General features: G+C 36.8%; 1 protein-coding gene across 1 annotated transcript; it reads left to right on the top strand.

Moving 5' to 3' along the window:
• The first annotated feature begins 542 nt into the window (after positions 1-542).
• On the top strand, positions 543-12,352 carry lmcd1 (LIM and cysteine-rich domains 1). Its single transcript, XM_087800629.1, has 7 exons — positions 543-755; positions 7,279-7,358; positions 7,413-7,668; positions 9,294-9,443; positions 9,498-9,692; positions 10,493-10,708; positions 10,782-12,352. Exons 1-7 carry the CDS (start codon positions 747-749, stop codon positions 10,890-10,892), a joined length of 1,017 nt encoding a protein of 338 aa, XP_087656755.1. The 5' UTR covers positions 543-746; the 3' UTR covers positions 10,893-12,352.
• The last annotated feature ends 195 nt before the right edge of the window (positions 12,353-12,547 follow it).

Here is a 12,547-nt window from a genome sequence, read left to right on the forward strand (position 1 = left end):
AAATACATGTATGATTACTAGCAGTCGACGGGTTATGTTTATGAGTGTTAAACATGTATGAAGGAAGTTATTTCTAATAAGATAAGTCAGAATCTACTGTAATATTTATCAAAGTTTAAAGTAAAATAGTCCAGAATAGTTGATGTTTTCAGTGGATACTGAGGTCGAATGATGCTTTAAAAATGAATCAAATCTGTTTGACTTGAAGATGAAAGATTCCATCTGTTGTTCATATGTTCTCGATCATGTTTTTCCCATCAACGTGTTTCTCAAGAGCGGATCCGACACTTTGACTGGTCAGGCTTTGACAGAATCACCGTGAGTGACGGCAACAGGAAGTCCCTCGGGGGCCTTTTTTCTTCTCTTTCTCTCCCTCCAGGAAAAGTGAAAACACATTGAGACGAGTGTGTTCCAGGCGTGTAGAAACCTGCTGAGTTCATGTTGCAGAGGGAGGAGGATGAAGGGAGGAGGATGAAGGGAGGAGGATGAAGGGAGGAGGATGAAGGGAGGAGGGAAAACCTTCGGAGCTGGATCTTCTCGGATATCTGGGCCACAGACTTGGGTTCCTGATGGAGTGATGTGGAGGAAGATGGAAGTCTAGACGGTGGGTTTGCGGCGAGGCAGCGACTCACTGGTCCGGGAGGACGGAGGGGGCGGGACCAGAGGAAGTGTGCTGGAGGAGAGAGGAATTTAAAAAGTCTCATTGTTCTGGAGGCAGCGGAGGACGGTTCCACGTGAGCGCAGCCATGGAGAAGGTAGGACTCGCTTGTGCACGACAGGTCAAAGGTCGACTTACTTGTATTTGCGCCTAATACTTGAGAACCTCTCGGGCTGCGTTGAAGAAGCAGTTAAGGACGTTTATGATACACACATGTTACTCAAAGTACTTCTAAGAACGAGGAATGAGAAGATAAACGTTACAGTGTTTAGAGTCTTAAAGTGATGGACAGTGGAATCGATGCTGTCGCCATAGCAACAAAAGCACGGGCGACTCAAAGAGTTACTTGTTTTCGTTCGGACTGTTTGAGTTCAGGGTGTTAGAATATATTGATGAAGCGATGCATCGCAATGTTCTTTTCCACGTTACTCTAACAATTTTATGTGTAAACGTAGTTCTTTTATAGTTGAACAAAGTGTTTGTAAAATAAAATGAATAGTGTTTATTTATTTACAATTAACATATATTAAAGTTGTTCATTTTTGTGTTGCAATTAAACTTCCGTCCACTAGATGGCAGCAGTCATCACGTCCACCGCAGCTAAATCCTGCTGCATGTTAATTTAAGTGTTTAGTATTGGTGCGCAAGAAAATATCAATACACTTAAGCATCGCAATATTTATTTTCACGACACTGTATCGCTATTCAACAGCACTGAGTCGTTTTTTAAGCTCGTTTTATTTTCTACATGCAAACGTTTGCGCTGTTCTGTCATTTTTGTGTTGCAATTAAACTTCTGTCCGCTAGATGGCAGCAGTCGTTATGTCCTCCACAGCTAAAGAACCATTAAATCCTGATAACTGAGGACGAGAGGATACAGTGGACTTGATGCTTCTACACTGTGTTAATTTTTGTCTTGCAATAAATCATGCGTTCGCTAAATAGCAGCAGTCATTATGTCCTCGCAGATAACATTGAAATCCGGCAATGACTGAGGACGAGAGGATACAATGACTACAGCAGCTTTTAAAGCTGATGTTTGGACATATTTTGGTTTGAAAACAAATGAAAGTAGTTACGACTTCGTCAAGAGTCATGTGGTCTGTAAATACTACAACACCAGAGTCAAGTACTGGACAATACTACACATATATACTTGTTACTACACTATCACAACACCAGAGTCAAGTACTGGACAATACTACACATATATACTTGTTACTACAGTATCACTATATATCGTATTGTTGACCCTGTATTGTGATATAGATTCTTAACGATACTCAGTTAGTTGAGTTCGATGTGATCTCGTCCAAAGAGATCATGATAAATACACGGATTCATATTTACCGTTCATTGTTACTGATGACAATACTTACACACAATAAGCTTCACCTCACACAGGTAACTGAATTCTCCCAGTTATTATCATCTACTTTTTGACAGTCAATGTGTGATTCTAAAATGTAGTCCAGAGACATATCGGTGTCATCAGAGGGTCCAGAGGTGACTTTGGTTCCGAACCCTCTGGTGGATCAGTGTCACCTGTCAGGATGACCTGCTGGAACGACTGCATCACCAGGATGGAAATAATACACAATGACTTCAGGATTATGAAGATATCATTCCAACTCTGCTCCTGTGTATTTGTGTAGTCGTTTGTATCAAAGGATTTTGTGTAGTGGTGCGTGGTCGGGTCTGGATGTTCTCATGTTTTGTTGTGCGTGTGTTGTGGTTGAGTGTGTGTGTGTGTGTGTGTGTGTGTGTGTGTGTGTGTGTGTGTGTGTGTGTGTGTGTGTGTGTGTGTGTGTGTGTGTGTGTGTGTGTGTGTGTGTGCGTGTGTGTGTGTCTGGAAGTGGATGAGGAGGTTTGAGGTATGACACACTTTTAAAAAACATGATATTTAAACAGCAGATCACAGTACTTAGTGGGACGGACGTATCGCCCACCTTACTTATGGTGACAACAAAACGGTGAACTCCCATGATGCCTTTCTACACACTGCTCTGTGGAGTGACGGCTGATTGGTCTTTAAAGTGCTGTATTTAAATGTTGCATATGTTTTATTTTAGTATTGTTTTGATGGTTTAAGAGCTTTGTGACCCTGGTCTGGAAAAGCGCTATATAAATAAAAATCACTTACTTACTTACTTTGTCGTCGACAGCTGTGATTGGTTAGCTGGGCGGCCAAGCATCATGGGAGCTGTTGAGGTCGGTGTCACATGTACTGTTGGGTTTAATTAATGAATAAAACGAGTAAAAACAAGACAATTTTGGGATTAAATCAAGGATGTTTCGAGCGTGATAAACTCTCTGGTCGTAATGACAGATACAAAGTTTGTTGACAGAGTCGACGTATTTGTGTTTGAACGGGATAAAAATATCCATTTGACCTTTTTGACCTTTGAGTCCTTATCGTTTCCCTTCATTTCCTTCCACATAGTCGACGTGTTTGTAATTTCTCTGCCGACTCTGGTCCACGACGGCTCTTATCTGACACCTAAAATTAGAGCCGCTCCACATTTCCTCCTGATTACGGTCCGGACCTGAAGGTTTCCTTCATGGAGTCTCGTTCGACAAGAACGCTGAGGAATGATGACCTCGAGGTCCATTAGAAGAGAAGTGGGTCGACGGTGAACAAATAGTGTGGAAGTAAATCCAGGTCAGAGGAATATTGAGTGATTTAATTAAACGTTTCAAATGTTGAATCTTTGAATTTAAATGTTGATTTTATAAGAATAACATTATTTTTTAATTAATTGAATTCCTTAATTTTTTTTATAATAAAAGGATGATTTTTTTTTTCTTCAGATGATTGAATTTATTTGATTTTTTTCATTTTAATGATTTTTTTCTTTACATAAAGTTTGATATTCTAATACCAATAATATTTTTTAAATTATGAATTCAAACCTTTTAATTTGTAGCCTCTTAATTCAGTATAGACATGTCGGTATAATCGTGTCATTGATGATAAATTGATGCTCCAGTTCTTCTTCAACGTCACATGATCGTCTGCGTGCCTGTGATTGGTTAAAAGTTTGATCGAGTAGCTCGGTAAACTTTTGGTAATGTCTGGTGACACTATTTAACCGGATTAATCAGCATTTTATATTGAATTAAAAAGAGAACAAATAATATTGAATTTATGGAATATGTTTTTAAATCAATCTTCGAATATAGAATTTTCTGAAATAATATAATTATTAAATACTTTTAAAAAAACACCTCAATTTCAATAATTCCAAAGGAATAGCACAATTAAACTGACTTAATTATACTGGATTTAAGGCTACAAATTTAGGATATTGAAATAAGGAAAAAAACAACAACTATATATATATGAATTAGACTTAAAAAAACCAAAACATCTAGTGATGTTTCTCTGTCATGTTGGACACCATCTTTAACAGTAGTGACGTCACCATGTGTTGAACTGATGGTTGTCGGGCGTGAACTCAACAATAGAATCTTCTCTAATCCACACCCGGGTCAGTTTGATCCACAGAGACTCGGTTTAATCTCTTCAGCTGTTTCTGCTGTTTCATCGTCGCCGTGACCTTTTCAACACCATCAACTATCTGTCACTCATCACGACATGTTGCTGTAGATACGTGTTCATGTCAGTGACCTATAAACATGTCAGTATTTAAGATAAGAAGCAAAGATTACGTGGACATGTCAGAAGAGACTCACAACATAAGTGTGTTTTTATGTCTTCATTCCAGTGTTTGGGTGTGTTTGTACCTAGCTTTTGTAAAATATTGATAATATTAATATCAATATTCAACAGCACTATTTCATGCAACACGCTTTTTGTTCATTTTTGTGTTGCAATTAAACCTCCGGTACTACTCACTTCCCTAGTATTGGGTGGGTAAGAAAAAATCAATACACTTAAGCATCGCAATATTTAATGTCACGACACTGTATCGCTATTCAACAGCACTGAGTCATTTTTTAAACTCTTTATTTTATTTTCTACGTGCACATTTTTGTGCTGTTGTTTTATTTGTGTTGCAATTTAACTTCCGTCCACTCGATGGCAGCAGTCGTTACATCCTCCTCAGCTAAAGAACAATGAAATCCTGATAACTGAGGACGAGAGGATACAGTGGACTTGATGCTTCTACACTGTGTTCATTTTTGTGTTACAATTAATCTTGCGTCCGCTAGATGGCGGTAATCATTACGTCCACCGCAGATGACATTAAAATCCTGTGATGACTGAGGACGAGAGGATACAGTGATTCCAGCAGCTTTTAAAGCTGATGTTTGGACATATTTTGGTTTAAAAAAAAAAAAAAAAAATGACTCCGTCAAGAGTCATGTGGTCTTTAAATTCTGCAACAGAGTCAAGTACTGGACAATACTACACATATATACTTGTTACTACACTATCACAACACCAGAAACACTCGACAATACTACACATATATCCTTGTTACTACACTATCACAACACCAGAGTCAAGTACTGGACAATACTACACATATATTCTTGTTACTACACTATCACAACACCAGAAACACTCGACAATACTACACATATATCCTTGTTACTACACTATCACAACACCAGAGTCAAGTACTGGACAATACTACACATATATCCTTGTTACTACACTATCACAACACCAGAGTCAAGTACTGGACAATACTACACATATATACTTGTTACTACACTATCACAACACCAGACTCAAGCACTGGACAATACTACACATATATACTTGTTACTACACTATCACAACACCAGAGTCACGCGACAATACTACACATATATACTTGTTACTACAGTATCGTGATATACGGTATCGTTGCACATGTTTCGTGATACATCTCGTATCAACAGATTCTTGACAATACACACACTTATTGGGTACGAGGTGCGTTTTTAGTTTAAGGTGGTGTGTATTTGTTTTGGTGTGTGTTGGTTTTTTGTGTTCCTTTTCAGTCGTGGTCGTTTCTTCAGTAGTTTGTTTTATTTTGTGTTGTATATTGTTGTACTTATTGTTTAGCAAGTGTGTAACTGTTTTGTATGCTCGCAGGTGTGTGTGTTTTCTTTGTAGCTTCATATTGCACAAGTCTATGTGTGTGTCTTGGTTAGTGTCTGTGTGGGTTTGATGTTGTGGACGAGGGTGTGTAGTTGTTGTCTTCAGCGTGTGTGTAGAGTTGATGTGTAGAACCTGTGACAGTGAAGCAGGAAGAGGAGGAAACGATAAACGATGTGTTGGTTGATTAGATAAGATGATGTCACTGGGTGGATCGATGACATCATCAGCCGAGGATGTGTGTGTACGTGTGTGTACATGTGTGTGTGCGTCCTCTGGCCCAGTGTTATCACAACATCTCACTCCTCCAGCTTATCTCGTCTCCTTTCAACTCCCAATATAAACTTCAACGTATTTTATTCTCTATAATCCAAATGATTACAACAAACAACCGGGGACGTCCATATATGGTCACATCCTTCCTTCGAGTCTATTGTTATACTTTAATATAAAACTTTATAATACGACAAACAAAAGTACTTTAACCTGATTTGACCTGAAACTTGATGAATGATGAAGGATTAGTTTCTGATGCTTTTCAATATTTTGGCTCAATTAATCTTAATAAAATGTTTTTCACTTACACATTCCCTTGTAATGTTAACAGTCTCTTATCTTATCTTAAAGACCAATATAATGTTAACATCTTTAATCTCTGTCTTATCTTATTTCTACTTGTACTTACTACTACTAATACTACTTCTACTACTTATTCTACTACTACTTCTACTTGTACTTACTACTACTTCTACTTCTTATTCTATTACTACTTATACTTGTACTTACTACTACTAATACTACTTCTACTACTACTTCTACTTGTACATACTACTACTAATACTACTTCTACTACTTATTCTATTACTACTACTTCTACTTGTGCTTACTACTACAAATACTAATTCTACTACTATTTCTACTACTGCTTTTACTACTCATGCTTTTACTTGTACTAATTCTACTATTAATTCTACTTATACTTGTACTACTACTTGTACTACTTATTCTACTATTAATTCTAATTATGCTCGTACTACTAATTATATTACTACTCTACTTGTACTTACTACTTCTACTATTTCTACTACTACTTATACTTGTACTTACTACTACTACTACTTCTACTAATTCTACTACTGCTTTTACTACTCATGATTCTGCTTGTACTACTAATTCTACTATTAATTATTCTTATACTTTTACTATTACTGCTTTTACTCCCACTACAACTACTTATTCTACTTCTACTACTACTTAATCTACTTCTAATACAAATTCTACTACTTTTTTTTCTTCTTTGTTTTCTTTTTTTTCTTCTCCTCAACCTTTTTCAGTTCATTTCAACGTCTTCACATAAGTTTTTCTTTTATGTCATCATTTCAACTGTTTCCACTCATTTTTACTTTAAAACTAAAACTTTCAAACATTCATCATCTTCATCATCTTCATCATCTTCATCATCTTCATCATCTTCATCATCTTCATCATCTTCATCATTCACTGTATTTTCTTCTGTAAATGCAAATGTTCTGGTTTATAAATAACGATTTGACTTTGTTTCTGTCAGAGTGTTTGTCCAGCAGCTCGTCCGGCTCGATGCCTCCTGTGCAAAGACAAGTGTTCGGGTCTTCAGGAACATTCTTGGAGGTACAGAACTATTACTGGGACTAGAAGTTTCTTCTAAACATCTGCCATCTTCAGGAAGGCCTGCACGGTCTGCGGCTGCAGCTCGGTGGACCACGTTCCCGGCGGCGACGCCGAGGACGACCAGAGGATGGGTCGCCTGCTGAGCGACTCGCCCTGCGCTCACCTGACGGCAAAGGTCAAAGGTGGCGGCGGGCTTCGCACCTACAAGAGGAACCGCATGATCGTCACCAACCCGGTGGTGTCGCGTAAAGACCCGACCTTCAACACGACCACCTACGACTGGGCGCCGGCGAGCCTGAACCAGAAGCTGGTGCGAGAACCTCTGGTTTATTCTCCTACAAATAAAGTTGATTCAAATTAAAAAACAGAACGATTTTCAAAATAAAATCTCGAAATTTAATATTTTTGAATTTATAGCCTTTTAAATTCAATATGAAAATCGTGGCACTTTTATACCAACATGTTTTAAGGCTACAAATTCATATTATATTTTTAAATTATTGCAATTACAATATCTAACTCTTTGTGAAGATTAATACATTTTTGAAGATATATAAATCAAGTTTTTTTGAATTATTTTAAACAAACAAATCCGACTTTTCAAAAGAAACATCACTTAAATAAATGATTCAAGAAAATAAAATTCAATGCTTAAAAATTTTCAATTGATAAATTCAAATTTTAAATTAGTTTAAATTCAATATTTAAAGTACTTCATTTGAAATAAATTAAATTAAATATATATTTTTTAATTCTGACAATAATCGTCTATCTCGACTATTTGAAAAGTAGTTTTGAATTTTAAAATAATATATATTTTTACTACTACTTCTACTACTATTTCTACTTCTACTACTGCTTTTACTACCTATGCTTCTACTTGTACTCCTAATTCTACTATTAATTCTACTTATACTTTTACTACTAATTCTACTACTACTTCCACTTGTACTTACTACTACTACTTCTACTAATTCTACTACTATTTCTACTTCTACTACTTCTTAGTTTTGAATTTTAAAATAATATATATTTTTAAAATTCTGACATTAATGGATTTTCTGACTTAAATATTATTTAATTTAATATTAATTTATTATTATTCTGACAGTAATGGATGGTCTGACTTAAATATTATTTAATTTAATATTAATTTATTATTATTCTGACAGGAATGGATGGTCTGACTTAAATATTATTTAATTTAATATTAATTTATTATTATTCTGACAGGAATGGATGGTCTGACTTAAATATTATTTAATTTAATATTAATTTATTATTATTCTGACAGGAATGGATGGTCTGACTTAAATATTATTTAATTTAATATTAATTTATTATTATTCTGACAGGAATGGATGGTCTGACTTAAATATTATTTAATTTAATATTAATTTATTATTATTCTGACAGGAATGGATGGTCTGACTTAAATATTATTTAATTTAATATTAATTTATTATTATTCTGACAGGAATGGATGGTCTGACTTAAATATTATTTAATTTAATATTAATTTATTATTATTCTGACAGTAATGGATGGTCTGACTTAAATATTATTTAATTTAATATTAATGTATTATTATTCTGACAGGAATGGATGGTCTGACTTAAATAAAATTTAATTTAATATTAATTTATTATTATTCTGACAGGAATGGATGGTCTGACTTAAATATTATTTAATTTAATATTAATGTATTATTATTCTGACAGGAATGGATGGTCTGACTTAAATAAAATTTAATTTAATATTAATTTATTATTATTCTGACAGGAATGGATGGTCTGACTTAAATATTATTTAATTTAATATTAATGTATTATTATTCTGACAGGAATGGATGGTCTGACTTAAATATTATTTAATTTAACAATAATTAATTATTAAAACTGGTCTAATGTCGTTGACATGTCTTCTCCACAACAGGCCGTGCGCTACATGGAGCTCCTGCCCAAGAACCAGCGCCCAGTCTCCGGCACCGAGGGGTCTCTGCAGCGGCGCCGGCGGCTCCTGGGTCAACTTCCTGTCTACGATCTGGACCCCATGAAGTGTCCCAGTCTGGCCAGCGAGGACGAGGTCTGGTTCTGGTGGGAGAGTGAGTTCCTGACCTGACGTCTGCTCCTCCTGCAGATCTCCTCCATGCTGCTCTGTGTCCAGCACTACAAGCAGCAGGTGCTGGGAGTCGGCGAGGTGGCCTTACCTGGGGAGGGCGGGGCTCTGAGTGAGGCAGCCAATCAGAGAGCAGGAATGGATGTGAAAGAGATGAGCGGAGAGAAGAACCAGGGCTCCAACAATAACAACACAACTGCTGCTGACGCCAAATATGTAAGTCTGTCGGCATCTTATTACACTGTGACACACTGACAATTGAACACACGTCTTACACACACACACACACACACACACACACACATACCAATGTACACACACACACACATGTATTCCAATGTACACACACACACACACACACCCCAATGTACGCACACACACATGTATTCCAATGTACTCTCACACACACACACACACACACACACACACACGCATACCAATGTACACACACACACACACACACACACACACACACACGTATACCAATGTACGCACACACACATGTATTCCAATGTACTCTCACAAACACACACACACACACACACACACACATACATACATACATACACACACACACACACACACACACACACACACACACACACACACACACACACACACACACACACACACACACACACACACACACACACACACACACACACACACCCCCACACACACACACACACACACCTACTTACACAAAATAACCAATCTCGCATGTACACACATATACATATATAAACACACACACAGGTACACACACTTGCATGCATGTCCACACATACATAAAGACACAGTAAAATATTCACAGACAAAGACACACACACTCACATATACGCACACACATATAGTCAGTAAAGTAAAGGTTATTTGTAAAGATAAACATATACACACACTTGCATTCACAACTTCACATAAATGTACATGCACACACAATATGTATTTTATTTTCTCGTTGTTATATCTAGTTTCACACCGACTTATGTGTGTGTGTGTGTGTGTGTGTCCATCAGGTGTGCAGCGGTTGCCATGGCGACATCTCTGCTGAGACTCCAGCAGTGTTTGCTGAGCGTGCAGGTTACCAGGACATGTGGCATCCCAGCTGCTTCACCTGCAGCCAGTGCCAGGAGGTTCTGGTGGACCTGGTCTACTTCTGGGCCGCTCAGAAGCTGCTCTGCGGACGACATTACTGCCAGAGCGTGCGGCCGCGCTGCAGCGGCTGCGACGAGGTGGGACTCACTTCCTGTCGACTCACTTCCTGCTCGTCTGTCAACATGTAAACGTGTGTTTTCTGTGGTGCAGCTGATCTTCAGCGAGTCCTTCCTCACCACGAGTGACGGACTCACCTGGCATCCTCAGCACCACTGCTGCTGGAAGTGTGGACACAACCTGGACACACCCTGTCAGCACTGACGCACAACATCACGCACACCAGGACACAACTCAGATTCAGTAAAACTGGAACGCACACATTTACAATTAAAGACACACATTTATACATTGCAGACACAATAAAGAACACAAGGTTCACATGATACACAACTTACATCAACTTACTCACACAATAAAACACACTCAACAAAGTATCCATCACAAAAACATAGTCTATGTACACACACATATACACAGCAACACTCACAGGAATGTTTATTGACATACAAATATCAATTTTCTATCCCTTATAAACAGAGAGTAAAACACAAAAACTATAACACACACAAAAAAAACATTGTAACACACAGAATATAACACAACAATTAAAACACACACAGTCACTGGAACAAGCACAATGAAGCAAACGCACAATAAAACATATACAATAAAACAAAAATACATACAACAAAACACACATACACTGTAACACACTCAATAAAACATGCAATAACACACTCTATAACACACAAACACAGACATTAACACATACACAATAACACACAAAATCGGTAGCAAAGACACACATGTTCTTGGTGTTATCTTGATCTTTTAAAATATATATTTTATTGAGTATTGTTTTGATTGTTTAGGTGCTTTGTGACCCTGGTCTAGAAAAGCTCTATAAATATAATTGACTTACTTACTTACTTACATGATAAAACATACACTATTATACAGAAAATCCAAAAAACACAATAAAACACATATATACTATAGCACACAAACAAAAACGGACATACACTATAACTTACTAACACACACAAAATAACACAATAAAACACACATATGTTGTAACACACAATAAAAACACGCACACTTTAACACACAAACTATAAAATACACTATAACACGTAAACAAACACACTCGTAACACACACACAGTAAAACACAGACACACACTGTAACACACAATTAAAAAACACACTATAACAAGCACACAATAACAAACACAATGAATAAACACATCAAATACTTGCATACAAAAACACACAAGAGACACATTTATACAAGCTAATGCCAGCTAAAATATTAACACACACACTAGCAAACATAACGGTTACATTAACAATTGCACACATAAATACACAAACAAAGACACACAATCATGGCAAACTAGCAAACACAATGACGGGCTGCTTTTTTAAGTGTTAGCGTGTTAGTTTGATAAATTTCCCACATAGAAGTGTTGAACTAGGAACCGTGTCGCTCTACTGCGAGTCTCACTCGGATGATGTTCCTCGACATGAAGACACACTTTTATATCCCAGTTCGAGTCTAAATTACTCTCCAAACACAGGCGTTGCTGGATGTAAAGAACTGGAAAGACTGAAGGGCTGGAATGTTGCTTCAAGAAGAAATTAATACTAAATCGGAAATTATTTTTCTATTCAAAGACGTTTTTATTGTGAGTTTTATTTTGAAAAAATACAAAGATTGCTGCTTCATCAACTGTCTTGTGTTGGTTTTTTGGTTCCATTTACAAAACACACATTTTTTTAACGTGATGTCCTTGAACTACACAATCTGGATGGAATTCCATTTACAGACTTCAAACCAAACGAGTCATTTCCAGGATTTAAAAATAGCAACAAAAAAAATTGTGTTATTTTAGTGGTTCAGGAAGAGAAGTGACG

The sequence above is a fragment of the Callionymus lyra genome, chromosome 10, assembly GCF_982586985.1.
Source record: "Callionymus lyra chromosome 10, fCalLyr1.hap1.1, whole genome shotgun sequence".
Taxonomy (NCBI): Eukaryota; Metazoa; Chordata; class Actinopteri; order Syngnathiformes; family Callionymidae; genus Callionymus; species Callionymus lyra.

What these genes read in the sequence shown, in the direction of transcription:
- lmcd1 (XM_087800629.1), top strand. An exon ending in CTTCAGGAACATTCTTGGAG is followed by an intron (nt 7,359 to 7,412) that starts GTACAGAACTAT and finishes TGCCATCTTCAG; the next exon opens with GAAGGCCTGCACGGTCTGCG. An exon ending in GTCTGGCCAGCGAGGACGAG is followed by an intron (nt 9,444 to 9,497) that starts GTCTGGTTCTGG and finishes CTCCTCCTGCAG; the next exon opens with ATCTCCTCCATGCTGCTCTG.